At 40.1% G+C, this 14785-nt stretch overlaps 2 protein-coding genes across 6 annotated transcripts in view; one reads left to right on the top strand and one right to left on the bottom strand.

The window, feature by feature from the left end:
* RPGR (retinitis pigmentosa GTPase regulator) overlaps positions 1 to 2723 on the bottom strand; it is a 108155-nt gene extending 105432 nt beyond the window's left edge. For all 3 annotated transcript variants that reach the window (XM_081950050.1, XM_081950051.1, XM_081950052.1), the window contains exons 1-2: positions 2595 to 2723; positions 1326 to 1451 (exon numbers count right to left, since the gene is read on the bottom strand). In XM_081950050.1, the coding sequence (XP_081806176.1) occupies positions 1326 to 1451; positions 2595 to 2712 (244 nt within the window). In that variant the 5' untranslated portion in view covers positions 2713 to 2723. The remainder of the gene's footprint in view (positions 1 to 1325; positions 1452 to 2594) is intronic.
* Positions 2601 to 14785, top strand: part of OTC (ornithine transcarbamylase) — a 61859-nt gene continuing 49674 nt past the window's right edge. Inside the window, exons 1-5 of one of the 3 annotated variants that reach the window (XM_081950055.1) lie at positions 2601 to 2763; positions 5003 to 5059; positions 8659 to 8803; positions 9349 to 9430; positions 13156 to 13243. In XM_081950055.1, the coding sequence (XP_081806181.1) occupies positions 2663 to 2763; positions 5003 to 5059; positions 8659 to 8803; positions 9349 to 9430; positions 13156 to 13243 (473 nt within the window). In that variant the 5' untranslated portion in view covers positions 2601 to 2662. Of the gene's footprint in view, positions 2764 to 2876; positions 2990 to 5002; positions 5060 to 8658; positions 8804 to 9348; positions 9431 to 13155; positions 13244 to 14785 lie in introns of those variants that run through there. The other 2 variants (XM_081950056.1, XM_081950057.1) reach the window with 2 other exon arrangements.

Raw genomic sequence — 14785 nt, 5'->3', positions numbered from 1 at the left:
AAAAACCTCCAATAATGAAGTGCCCACATGTTCTGAAGGCAAGCTGTTCCACTGATTAATTGTCCTCATTGTTAGGAAGTTTCTCCTTAATTACAGGTTGCTTCTCTCCAGTGACGTGTGGTGATGTTTATAGCTGGTGAGGCAGCAATTTTTTTAGACTTGTGGACTTCAACTCCCAGAATTCCACAATCAGGCATGCTCAGTTGCAACCTGCCGCCCTCCGCCCTGGGATTCGGCCACGGCACCGCCTGCCAGAGCTGCGCGGAATCCGGGGAGCGCTTGTCGGGCGAGGGCAGCGCAGGTGGGGAGCGGACGGAGCAGAGGAAGCCTCTCCCCCCCCCGCTTCCCGCGCCCAAAAGAACAAAGGGAACCTCTGCTGCCACCCTGGCAACCTGGCCGGCCTCTCTCGCGGCGGCTCTCTGGTGCCGAGCTTGGGAGTCCCTGGAGGAGCTGGCGGGGTCTGCAAGCACCGCAGGCAGGACTGGAGCCTCGAGTCTAGGGCAGCGAGTCATTCGATAGGAAACTTGCCTCTTGGAAGGAATGACTCGGCTTGGCTCCTGCTTTGTCTCTCCTGCCTCTTCGCTTCTTCGTTCGGTCATTGGGCGGCAGATCAAAAGCGGGAGCCAAGCTGGGTCATTCCTCCCAAAAGGCAAGTTTCCCATCGAATGACTCGCTGCCCTGATGATGAGAGGTTAGGCTGTGCCTCACTTGCCTCACCTGACTGCATGTCACTGCTTCTCTCCTTGATTAATATCCATCCATTGTTCCTTGTCCTTCCCGCTGCTGCTTTGGAAAATAAATTGACCCTTCCTTTTTGTGGCTGCTTCTCAAATACTGGAATACTGCTATCATGTTCCTGCTAGTCCTTCTTTTCTCTAGACTAGCCAAATCCAAATCCCGCAACTGTTCTTCATGTTTTAGTCTCCACACCTTTAATCATCTTAGTTCTTTGCACTTTTCCCCAAAATCTCAATATCTTTTTTGTAATGTGGTGACCAAACTGAATGCAGTATTCAGGTGTGGCTTTACTAAGGTTTTATAAAGCAGTGCTAATACTTCACATGATTTTGATTCCATGTCTCTGTTTATACAACTGAGGGTTGTATTAACTTTTTTGGCTAATACAATTTGGTTAGTCAAGGTTAACTTTAGAACTGAGCTTGGTGATTAGGAAAGCCTATTTTATCTAGTTTATTTTACAATAAAAGTGTCAATTTCTGAAAATATTAGTAAATGCCTTCATATAATACTATCAGCACAATACAGTCTTCACTTTAAAAAATAAAACATCAAAACACATGGTTCTAAAACCTTGTTATACTAACCTGTAACAACAGATGTATGTTCATCTCCACATGATATGTGTAAAGGCTTGTCATTTTTAAACCAAAACTTGCTAGGTACATTTTCTGCAAATTTGCTTTTCCCAAATGTGAATATAGCACCTGATTCTAAAAAGAAAATACTTAAATATTAGTCTGAAATCAATTTTATATATTTCTACTAACAACTAATTTTGCCACTTAATGTCAAAATAGTGGCACTGTATACGCTTCTTTTTCAAAGTCTTAATTTTGCCCTTATAGAGACATTCCATAATTAACTATTACTTACAGCCCAATAACTATCAAATGGTATCACATAAAGCACTAGTGTATGTTTCCCCTTTACATTCAGAATACAAGTAGGATGAAAATTCAATATAACTGATCATTAAAGTTGCCATACACAAAACAGCACTGAACGAAGTGGACTGTTTTGCCTTAGTCTTTTACAGAGATGCATTCTCCCTACCAATATCTTATACCTCTTCTATTGGCGATATAAAAATCTACCGGTTCATTATTTAATAAGGGTGCAATAGAAACATAACCAGAAGATACAGTGTTCACACTAAGAAGTACAGCAACTTCCCAAAATTTCCAGAGCACACCAAATTAATTCTTCAAAAAAAGAAGAAAAAGGCAATAAAGCATCCTATTGTATTCACAACCCTTTTCTACATTATTTTCAACACATATATTACAAAGTACATACAGTATGTATCCTGTAGTTCAACAGTCATGAAAGGCCTTATGCTAGAACTTTAGCCCTCTCCAAATTTTTAGAAAGAAGCAAATCAAATTGCCTTACAACAATTCTAACTAGAAACCTGAAGCCTCAAGCCCTCCTTCATCCGTTCAGTTATATATTCCGCAAAGTCAGCAACCTATGAAAATTAAGGTTATTTAAGGTAGAGTGCAGGCTAAACTTTATGCTTTTACTCCGCAAGCTGAAAAAGGAGATATACTCAGAAGACCGAGAACGGTCCCCATATTGTAAGAAGACAAAAGCCATGACTGAAATGCACCCCGCCTCCGCCCTTTGCAGCGGCGGGCTCACGGACTAAAACCTTCAAGGGCGCCTTCTGAGGAAATGAGGTCCCATTACAACAGGGCTGAGCAGCAAGCAGAGGAACAACGGGAGCGGAGAAGAGATAAGCAAGCGATGAGGCACCCGCGCCGCCTCGCTCGGCAAAGCCCGCAGACTGGGCCAGAAGCGAAAGGGCTGCCGGCACCAATCAGCTAACTTCCCGAGGTGAGGACAGGACTCACCGGGTACCTGCTCCTCGTCTTCCCCCATGACGGGCAGGAGGGGGGAGAGGGCGGTGCCGGGCTGGTAGATGGATCCGCAAGCCGCCCCAAGCCCGGAAGTAAACAAATCTTCTGCCATTAGCAACGAAGGCCGGCTCTACCATAGAGTAGTTGTAAGGCTGCATAGAACGTAAGTGATGGACCATCCTCCCCGTGGCCTCCTTGTCGCGTCGTCTCTCCCCCCCCCCCCCACGAAGCAATTAGTAAGGTTCGAGCTGCAGTTTAAATGTATCAGAAGCCGAGCTTCCTAAGTCAGTAAATAAACTGCTCCATAAACATCATTCAAGAGAGGAGAGGCTCCGTTGTGCAAGTTCAAATACATGCCTGTAAAGAATTATGGCTAGTGGTACAGTTAGGTAAATCCAGTTTCTGAACAAGCAGAAGTGAGCATATTAGATTGAGGTACACAAGATTTATTTCAGGCTGGCATGAGACCACTGTAAAATAAATTATCTCCTCCCCTGTATATGAAGGATCAGATGATGGAATGTATGTACAGATGAGGCCCTGGGAATCAGAGGAAGGGTCATATGTGGAGATAGGACCCAGGTGTGGATGTAATAGACATGAGAAAGAGGAATGTGAATTCTGATAAAAACATCTTTTGCCTTAAAACAGACAATTAAGCAGCTTTGCTCCTTCCTGTCTCTGAGAAGGAGAGGGTTGGGGGGGGGTGCCTTGAGGCTAAACTCTTGTTTTATCTCTCTCTGCAGAAGGGGGGTTGTGGGGGAGTGGAGGTATTGCCTTAGACAAGGAATTAAATACTGCTGTTCTCAAAAGTACGAAGGGGGTGAGGCTGCACAGTCGTAGCTAGCACCTTACCTATTAGAAAACCAGTAGCCAAGATATTAGAAACAAGAATAGCTTGCTTATAAGCAAAAAAAAATTGTACAATGCTGTGCTTCCATTCTACTTTCCACATAATATGAGGGATTCTGTAAAAATTGATACTAGGAATTATTTAAAATATAAAATCCTTATAAACTAACAGATAGCTTTACAGCCAGAAATACAGGTAGTCCTCAACTTACAAGCACAATTGAACCCAAAATTTCTGTTAAGTGAAACATTTGCTAAGTAAGTTTTGCCCCATTTTACGACCTTTATTGCCAAAGTTGTTAAGTGAATCACTGCAGTTGTTAAGTTAGTAACCTGGTTAAGTGAATCTGGCTTCCCCATTGACTTTGCTTGTCAGAAGATTACAAAAGGGGATCACGGGGTGACCTTGGGACACAGCAATGGTTATAAATATGAACCAATTGCCAACCATCTGAATTTTGATCACATAATTATGGGGATGCTGCAAAGGTGTGAAAAATAGTCATAAGTCACATTTTTCAGTGCCGTTGTAATTTTGAACATTTACTAAATGAACTGTTGTACTACCTGTACTTGTGATTAGAAAGATTAGAAAGACTACACTTCTCTGTTTCACCACGTCACCATTACCTGGTTTATATTCAGCTTCTAAATATGACAAGAATACAGTGATCTATAATCACTGTCACTATAAGGTACCCATATTTGTACAAATGCAGTTGGAATTTATGGTTGTGGAAAATAGAAATAGCTGATTATTTAATTGGTCATGGTAAAGGAATTAATTGTCTTAGACAACAGGAAAGGCCTTTTCTCAGATGCAAGATAATCTACCACCACCACCTGGCACCGTTTCTGGACTAAATTGCATCAACCTGTGCTTTAAGAAATAATGTTATGTATGCTTTATTCAACTATCTGCAGGCCAGGAAGAAACTTTAAGAAAAGTGGATGCTGTAGATGTAATATGTAGACATCCAGTAACTTGGATTACTGTTTTTGATTATATGCCCCCCTCTGTCACACACCCACACTCTCACACACATACATACTAGTGAGAAAAAAGAAGAAGAGCTAGAGAATGAGAAAATTCTCTAACTATATGTGTATGGAACATCTGCATGGATACAATATTATCATAGCAGAATAACAAAATAGCAGAGTTGGAAGGGATTTTGGAGGTCTTCCTGCTCAGGCAGGAAACTCTGTACAGGCAGACACTTTTTCTCCAGGAACGTGATCTGACCTTTAGCAATATGAAAAAATTCTGAAATGGACCATAAGTACTGCAATCACATGCTGATCTTGTCTTCTAATGATGCAACTATGAATTTTGCAACTCAGCTAACTATTAACACTTTATCTATAGTATTTGTGTCATTACATACCTTGCTTGTAGATTTAACAAATACTAAAGATAATATAGTCTCATGATCGTTGATCTTTGCTGCTTCACTGAAAACCAGAGTATTCACTATTTCATCTGGCTCTGATTAGAACATTTTCTTCTACAACTAAAAATTATCATTTAATAATATGTTTAATTTCAGATTCCTATTTAATACAGCAAATATACACAAAATCAAGCATTCGGTACAATGTATTAGGTAAGTGTTTAAATATCACATAGGTGAATCTTACGGATTGTTCTTGTGCTATAACATTTATGAGATTGATAGTCTATTTCTTCACTTTTAGTGTTAATTTATATACCAAACTATAAAATTAAAACAAATCAATTTTATTGAAAAATAGGCATGTTGATGATATTACTGTCTTCGTCCTCTGTTTCTAGAGTATGTGATAATTGTATGTACCAGAAATAATTTGCATATGTACTTCAAATCAGTGATATATTCTATTATTTACAAACGGTTTGACACTTTTCCTCTCTGATATAGCTGAGAAATTATATAAAGTTCTTTTTCAAGTGTGGGGAAGGGAGATAAATCTTAGAAAATTTAATAAGAATGGCTTATTTATTTGACATGAATCATTTTTAATTGTCTCAATGTGAAAGGAAACATGGTGGCAGTAAATGTAATGTTAACTAAGTCTTGGAATAATGCTAATATGACCAAAATAATTGAATTATATTGTCAAAAATTGTGTTGCAGTTATTCATTGGTTTTCAGTCTCTCTTGATCTCTTGTGAATATGAAAGAGGAAAACAAAGAGATACTACAGCACCAGCTTGAGTGCTCTCTAGATATATGAACTTTATATCCTATATTTCTTTGGTTTCCACTAACCCCCTTGCACATATGTGCTAGTTGTTCCTGACTCTAGGGGGTGGTGCTCATCTCCGTTTCAAAGCTGATGTGCCAGGCTGTCCGAAGATGTCTCCGTGGTCATATGGCTGGCATAACTAAACACCGAAGGCACACAAAACCGCTGTTACTTTCTAACCAAAGATGGCCTCTATTTTTCAACTTGCATTTTTACATGCTTTCGAATTGCTAGGTTGGCAGAAGCTGGGACAAGTAACGGGAGCTCACTCGGCGTTACACGGCGCTAGGGATTCGAACTGCCAAACTGCCAACCTTTCTGATCGACAAGCTCAGTGTCTTAGCCACTGAGCCACTGCATCCCTTTTATATTTCTTTGACCAAGAAGATCATTGCATAAGATTCTGAGAGCTGAAGTGTCATGTTGATAAAGGCTACTATTTTGTCTTCATTAACAGTCTTGCCAGTTGGTCATTTTGCATTGCTTCATGTAAATCTTAACTATTTATTTACCTACATGGTAAAAGTAAAAATAAAAAAAGAGCTATAGACTCTTATGAGGACATTCGCTTTTAAAAGAGAGCTCATAGTAAGTATTTTATGGATAACACTTGTCTGCTGTGCTGACTGTGAGTTCTAGTCCTGCCTTGAGTACAAAGCCAGCTGGGTGACCTTGGGCCAGTTATTTTCTCTCAGTCCTAGGAAGGAGGCAATGGTAAATAACTTTTGGAGGAAAAAACTTGCCATGAAAACTGCAGGCAGTCTCCAAGAATCAGACACAATTGAACAGAAGAAAAAATGTTTATTCTACATGCCAGCATAGCTAATGGGCTATTAACAGGTGGGTCAAGCTGCTGAAAGTTATGAATATTATCAGTAGCTATCTACCTTAACTCTCTTTTGCAGAGTCATACCATTATACAGATAGTCCTCAACTTGCAACAATTTATTTAGCAATTGAACAGTTACAGCAGCACTGGAAAAAAATTACAACTCGTCCTCAAACTTGCAGCATTACAACCCAGAGTCATGTAATCAAAATTCTGGCACCTGGCAACTGACATGTATTTTTGAGGTTGCAGTGCCCCAAGGTCATGTGATCATTATTTGTGACCTTCCCAGCAGGTTCCTGATGAGTAAAATCAATGCGGGAAGCTGAATTCATTTAACAACTGCCTGATTTATTTAATAACTGCAGTGATTCATTTAACAACTGTGGCGAAAAAAAAGTTGTAAAATTGGGTGTGACTCATTTAATCACCTTGTCATCAATCAATTCTGGTCCCAGTTGTGGTTGTAAGTCCAGAACCACCTGTACTAAGTTTGTCCATAATGGGTGCACTACTATATCAGTGTCTTAAATTGTTCATTCCAGTTATCTAATATAACAGTGCAAAATACAGAGCCAGCTGATGCTCCATACAAGTCATTTTTCCTTTTGTTTCTTGGGGTTTTGTAAAAATATCATTCCCAGGTATTTTATGGAGTAGTATCTGAACCAAATATGAATTTTGTTGAAAGCAAACTTTAAATAATTATTTGGAGGTTACTTACGGGAAAATAGAGAATAAAGATTAGGGTTCTTGGTGAATGCATAGTTATGGCAGGACCCTCTGGATATTTTTCATCTATTTATTCATATCCTCTTATGATGGGCTGGCTGCTAAAGCAAGGTCATGGCACACACTTGAAAACAAACCAGGAAGACTGTAATGGGGAGGGTCGTCTGTCTGTATCCCAAGAACAAAAAATGCTTATCAACAGGAAATATGCATGTGTAAAGCTTGTAGCAATTATGGGTAGCTAGAAAGCTGATAAAAAGTAACAAGAATTAGACAACTTGCAGACCTCAGCTAAAAGTTAGGAATAGAGAAGGCCTGCAGCAAATGAAATGTGTATTAGATAACTCCTGGGGCATTCATTAGTCAAGGCTTAGGAATGGGACAGCTATAGACCAATAGAACAAATTGTAGAATTATTACTAAAATATTTATTAGATTATATTTCTTGTTATCTCACCTTGCCCCACCTTCTCCTTTAGTGAAAATGTATAAAGCTCACTTAAAACAATCAGAAAACCTGCACCTCGTGTCTGGCGTCCAACATTGGCTTCGGCACCAGGCTCAGACCCAAATTGGGGACAACACTTATTTTGAAGTGAAGTTTCAAAAGAGATCTATTTTAGTTCTATTTGTAATCTAAGAATGCAATTTTATGATGTCTTGTTTTGACTGAAAAATTCTACATTCCTCTTCAACCATTTGTCTACTACTTCCTATTCTGTTCTGCCATTCCCCTCGACCATGAAGTCATAATCCAGCAAAGCCTTCCTTTATCCAGTGATTTTCAGATAGTTTGAGCTACAGTTCTCATAATTCTGTTGAATCTTGAGGCATAATAGGGCTGCTATACATGTGCTGATGGCATCCTGGTGTGCTGATATCATTCTTGTCCCTCAGAGAATACATTACATCATCTAATATAAATTGTCATCAATCCTTTGCCAAGGTCAGATCACTTTCTAGTTTATATGTATGTCACTAACAAACTGCATTTCCACAGAGTAATAAACTGTTAAGAATATATGTTCTTGGTGCTTGTTGGATGCCCTAGGTTTTCTGGGAATGCTCGAGGAATTCCTCAGTGATTTTGTAGGAAGTTCCTCTGTGCATCTTGCCAACCTCTGGAATTCAGAGATGAGGAGTGTGCTAGATGAGATTGGCTCTGAGTGGCCTTTTTTCCGCACAGATCTCAAAAGTCTCCTTGATTTATTGAGGTGTTTCATGAAATTAAGCAGGTAAAGAGACACTTAGAGCACAAGTAGGAGGAAATGAAGAATGAATGTGATCATGCACATTTACATACTCCTGTTTGGGACTATAGAAAAATGAATAATCAGAGATCACTTAATATTGATTATTTTTGAAAAGCAAGTTCTTAACTATAAATATTGTTGTCTCCCCTCTTCTCTCCAATAGTTCTAAACATGGGAAACCTATTGAAACTTCCACTAAGTTAAAAGGCCAGGACCTCTTAACCCTACAAAACTATACACCTGACAAAATAAAATATTTGCTTTGGGTAGCATCAGATTTGAAAAACAGAATCAAATACAAAAAAGAGGTAATATGAATACTTTAGCTCTCATTTCTTTATGCTTTTTCTTCCCATATAGAATCTTGTGTTATTTTGTAATTATAGATATTCACTGTACTTCAGAAATTAGCAAAGTTTTAAAAATAGCTTGTCTGTTAAAATGACATGCTTATCATAATTTATATTTAGTATGTTATAGCTAATATGTTTAAACTAAAGACCTTGGGAATAAGTACCACTTATTGAAATTTTATTTGAAAGTTAAACATTTAACATTTTGTTTCTGCTTTGCATTATGTTATGCCCTTAAATGAAAGATGGTAATCTCAATTGCCCAGTTAGTTTAGAACTACAACTCCCAGCTTTCTTCATGTAGGACCTGAAAATCCTTACCTGCTTAAAAGGAATATTTCATTTAAGAAAGAAAGAAATATATCATTTAAGAAAGAAAGAGTCCCACCCTTCATCTGAATGCAATTCAATAGCAAAACACTATAAGCTGATTTGAGTTGAAATAATCATTGTACATTTAAGTGTGTGATACATATCACCCTTTTCTTCTTGAATTTCAGAATTTACCTTTATTACAAGGCAAATCTTTAGCCATGATTTTTGAGAAAAGAAGCACAAGAACTAGATTATCTACTGAGACAGGTAAACTAAAATATTATGGCTATACATATATTTTCTTCTGTGGCCTGCATAACATTTAACTGCTGAAATTACAATATATTTAGAGTCCTATGGAAAGGCCAATATTGTTTAAAAATATGGTTTGTCATTATCTCACAATTAGTTGTTTAGAGTTATGATTTGTTACTATTACAATAAATAAAACAGAATTTGTAACAGAAAGGATTCTTTCAAACCATTCAGAATTTAACCAAAGTGATTACAAAGTACTTACAGTATATTCAACACTAGCTGAATACCCATGCTCCACTACGAAACTATGTGATTGGGCTTGATAAATCGACACTTACAGCTTGAAAATGAATGAGTAGTTATGATCAGCCTCTCCTCTCCTCTTCTCTCCCTCAGGCTTGCCTCACAGAATCCTCCCCTATCCTATTCCCTTCTCTCCCTCAAGTGTGCCCCACATAGAAAAGTCTCCTATCCTATCACTTTCTCTCCCTCAGCCTTGCCCCATAGAAACATCTCCTATTCTATCCCCCTTCTTTCTCTCAGGCTTGCCCCATGAATCCTCCCCTAACCTATCCCCTTATCTCCCTCAGGCTTGCCCTACAGAAGCCTCTCCTATCCTATCCCCCTTCTCTCCCTTAGCCTTGCCCCACAGAATCCTCTCCTCTCCTATCTCCTTCTCTCCTCCAGACTTGCCCCACAGAATCCTATCCCCCTTCTCTCCCTCAGTCTTGCCCCACAGAATCCTCCTCTATCCTATCTCCCTCAGGCTTGCCCCACAGAATCTTCCCCTATCCTATCCCCTTCTCTCCCTCAGGCTTGCCCCACAGAATCCTCCCCTAGCCTCTCCCCCTTCTCTCCCTCAAGTGTGCCCCACAGAAGCCTCTCCTATCTCCCTTCTCTTCCTCAAGCTTGCCCCACAGAATCCTCCCCTATCCTGTCTCCCTTCTCTTCCTCATGTGTGCCCCACAGAAGCCTCTCCTATCCCCCTTCTCTTCCTCAGGCTTGCCCTACAGACCCCCTCCCCATCCTATATTCTATCCTATCCCCTTCCCCACTGCCACTGCTACCGGTTTGTCCGAACTGGAGAGAACCTAAAACATCAGGATTCCTGATGTTTTAGGGACATACAAAAGTTATTTAAGTGTCTAAATCTGCACATAACATTGTGACTGTGATACCAATAATAAAATATATTATAAAGATACCAATAGTCTTTAACTTATGACCCATATTAGGACTGAAATTTCCATTTCTAAGCAATGTGATCATAAAGTGAGAGATCACATCACTGCATTGCTTAGCACTAACAATCCCAGCACTCCTTTTTGCTGTTGTTGAACAAATTCCATTGGTTGTTAGCTGAGATCTCATTCCAAACCAAGTCATTCTGAGATTGGTTACTCCTAGCTCCAAACCTTGGTTGTTCCAAGGTAAGGAACTGGCTTCCCTTCAACTCTCCCCACCTATTCCCCCCATTTCTGTTCTTTTGGCCTCCTGCAAAGCTCTGGAGCTGCTTAAACATTCTGCAGTTCAGGAGTTTCTTGGAATGCCAAGGCTTTGAGGCTGCAAGAAGCTCCTGACCTACAGCACAAAGTCAAAACCACCCTTGGAAGCCTCAATTGCCCCAGCCCTGGCCCAGCAGCACATGTCATGTGAAGTTGCAGTCATCCTGGGAAGCCCAGGCTAGTCCCAGCCATAACGGCTCTTGCCACCCTGTGCTCTGCCACTACAGCTGATCTTCACCATCTTCTTGCTCCTACTGCTCACAAGGTTGCTTGCACTGGTAATTTGTGGGACAGCTGCTGGCCACATGAGACACTCTTCCCCAGGTCTGACTAAGAAACTGCCATGTGCAACCTGGGGAAGAAAATCCTCATGCATTCAGTAGCTATCTCATGAAGGCCCAGGGCAAGAATTCTTAGTAATTCTTAGTAAGCAGTGGCAGCAAGAAGACTGGTGAATGTCAACTAGGGCAGCAGGGGCCACAGAGTGCAGGGAGGCAAAAGGCCATAGATGGGGGAAGTTGAAGCACCCTGCAGCCATTGACTAAATGGTCATAAGTATGGAAGTGGCTGTTGGATTTTTGTAGTTCTATGCTAGTTTTCTTCCAAAACATTCCTGGAATTCAGCTACCATCACTACCAAATAGGATGGAAGTCATTAGGCCACAGTGCTTATGCACTGTGGCCTAGTGACATCTGGAGAACATCAATTAGGGGAATTCTGGCAATCTATTTCAGAAGTCAAGGTGGAAAAAAAGATCTTCAACGAAAGATTTAGGATGTCTATATTATCCTGTATCCCTAGAAAAAGAGCAAGTTTTTTATTTTACAAAATAGAATTAATAGATACCAAGAATAACTAAGTCTGTTTGAAGCATTGATTTACATAGAATGTCTTCTTGTTCACTGCACCCTTATATTGGAAGTATTTTAGGAATTGCAATACCCTGTTTCCCTGAAAAAAGACCTCCCTGGATAATAAGCCCAATCGGGCTTTTGAGCGCATGTGCTAAAATAAGCCCTCCCCTGAAAATAAGCCCTCCCTGAAAATTTTTTGCAGCACAGCAGCAGTCATGAGGTGACCACACTTGCTGCTTCCTGCACCTCAAAAATAATAAGACCATCCCGAAAATAAGGCCAAGCGCTTATTTTGGGGGGTCAAAAGAAAATAAGACCCTGTCTTATTTTCAGGGAAACACGGTAAACATGTGGCTATCACATGTTGAGCACTATCACTAATAATAAATTTATCTCTTACTACTTTCACTGCTTTATAGGACATATACAATGCAATACAATGCAATAGCAGAGTTGGAAGGGACCTTGGAGGTCTTCCAGTCCAACCCCCTGCCTAGGCAGGAAACCCTATACCGTTTCAGACAAATGGCTATCCAACATCTTAAAGACTTGGTGTTGGGGCATTCACAACTTCTGGAGGCAAGCTGTTCCACTGATTAATTGTTCTAACTGTCAGGAAGCTTCTCCTCAGTTCTAAGTTGCTTCTCTCCTTGATTAGTTTTCACCCATCTATTATATGGCAATAGCTTTACCACCATGGTGAGAATAAAGCAAATCCTGACACCTTCTTAAAGAACACACACTTCAGTATACTATTGTCAAGGGAACAGGACGAGGAAACTGAATAGAGTCAGGATCATGACATAAGATTCGGAATGTCCACATTCTAATCAGAATTGAGCAATCCTTAGGGAAATGATTATATTGTTCCATAATTTTCATCCCCCATGTGTATGTAACATGCAAACAAGATTTTCACTGCAGAAAGTTCATTTGATTGAAGGTGGTGCTATGTGCATTCCAATATGAATTCCAAATCACCCTTTTTCTTTAAATCCGGATTGCTGCACAATATTACAGTTTGTACATAGTTATACTTTTATAGATCGCTTCTTTTAAAAAGCAAAGTTTTGTTGCTACTGAAATTCCACATGGGAATTGGATTTTGTTTCCATAGATTTGCTTTAATTTTTTGGAGGAGCTCTGCAGTCTTTGGAAGGTGATTGTGCGTGTTACTATGTTTTTCAAGCAGAACAGTCTCATTGTATAGAAGAATTTCTGTAGTGTAGACATTGCTGGACTATCTAAGTGCATAGCAAATGTTATTGTTTGTCTGTTTAATCGTTTATTTATTTATTTATTTATTTATTTATTTATTTATTTATTTATTTATTTATTTATTTATTTATTTATTTATTTATTTATTTATTTAAGGATTTGCACTTCTTGGAGGACATCCATGTTTCCTTACATTACAAGATATACATCTGGGTATCAATGAAAGCATCTCCGACACAGCACGGTTTGTAGAATATTCAGTGACTTTGTAGTTATAGATAATGTAAATACAAATTCAATGAGTTTTATCCAAAGATTAGATGTTTTTTCACCCAAAAAAATTGAAGGAAAAAACCCTGATTCTTCAAGAGCATTGACTGGCTTGAATCTGATAATATTTTTTAAAAAATATTTTTTATTACACAGTTTTTGAAACAAAAAAGTATAAACTTTGACAATTTTCTTCTATACAACATTTCCAAATCAGTATATTCATTTCTTGTGTTACATTCATTCATAGTATGCCATTTCCATTTATACATATTTATTACTAATTTCTAATTCCTTCCTTCTTCATTTAATCTTTCCTTAAGCTTTACACCTGTCCTATAACCATTTATGCCATTCATTCCAGGGGTAGGTTTCAATTTTTTTTTACTTCCGGTTCAGTGAGCGTGGTTAGGGGGCATGTGACTGAGTGGGCATGGCCAACTTGATGTTTCTCACATACATGCCCACTCAGTGACACCCCACCCCCTCTTAGCCATGTCCACCAAACTGGCGAAGATTTCTGTTTTGCCAGCTAGGCGGCTAACAAAGAAGCCTCCCTTTCCCTGTCACCGCTGAATGTCAACCCTCCCCTATGGATTGATGGCGCAGGAGAAAAGGAAAGAAGCCGGTCTTGGGAGGGACTTTCCCTCCCCCTTCAGAGAGTCCAGGTGGGGAGAGAGGAGGCAGGCTGGTTTGAATGTGGGCAGGCAGTTTGTGGCCAATGCCTCCTTTGCTCATTGGAGTGGGCGGAGAAAGAAAGGAGGTCTGTGATAAAGCAGCCCCCACCGTCAAGGGTGAAGGGCAGCGCTTCACCCTCAGCTATCACGCACCTCTTTTCCCAAGATTGACAGGACGCCTCTCCCTTCTCCTCTCTTGCCACCCTATGGGGCTTCTACACCCTGCAATAGATTTCCTAGCCTGGGATCCCAGGAGAAGCTCATCTGCCTACAGTTACCAATCCTTTTGCCAACCCAAGAGGAAGCTTCTGCTGCTGCCTTTACAGGCCGGAAGCATCTGGGAGGTAGATCCTGTTTTTTTGCAAGTTCACCACAGAAGAGAAGGAGAAAGCACTCTTCACACTGCATGCCATCACCTTACTTAGGCTGCTGCCTGGTTGGTTGTGGTGCTTTGCAGCCAGAGAGAGAATCTGGCCATGGCAGCATCCTAAGGGCTCCAGATCCACCGACATCAAGGGAAAAGCCAATGGAAAGTTGTGCACCTCTGTAGCATCTGTAAAAGTGGCAGCAGAAGCTTCCTCTTGGGCCGGTTAACGTAAGCATAACTAACCACCTCTCCCACTCCAGGGGGCCCTTTGGCTTATCAGGAAATTTATCATAGTTGTTTCACTAACTAATCAGCTTTTACATTCCAACTTTTCACCCAAGCAGCTTCAGACGATGCACTAAATATTGCAAATGACCTCTATACAACCTAGAGTCTAAACTGTTCTTCACTTCGTAGTGAGTTTCTCCTTCTATTACTACTGGAGGAGGGGGAGGCTGGGTAAACGATCTTA

The sequence above is a fragment of the Natrix helvetica genome (assembly GCF_964273705.1).
Source record: "Natrix helvetica genome assembly, chromosome: 4".
Taxonomy (NCBI): Eukaryota; Metazoa; Chordata; class Lepidosauria; order Squamata; family Natricidae; genus Natrix; species Natrix helvetica.
This window is presented reverse-complemented; position numbering and strand designations above follow the sequence as displayed.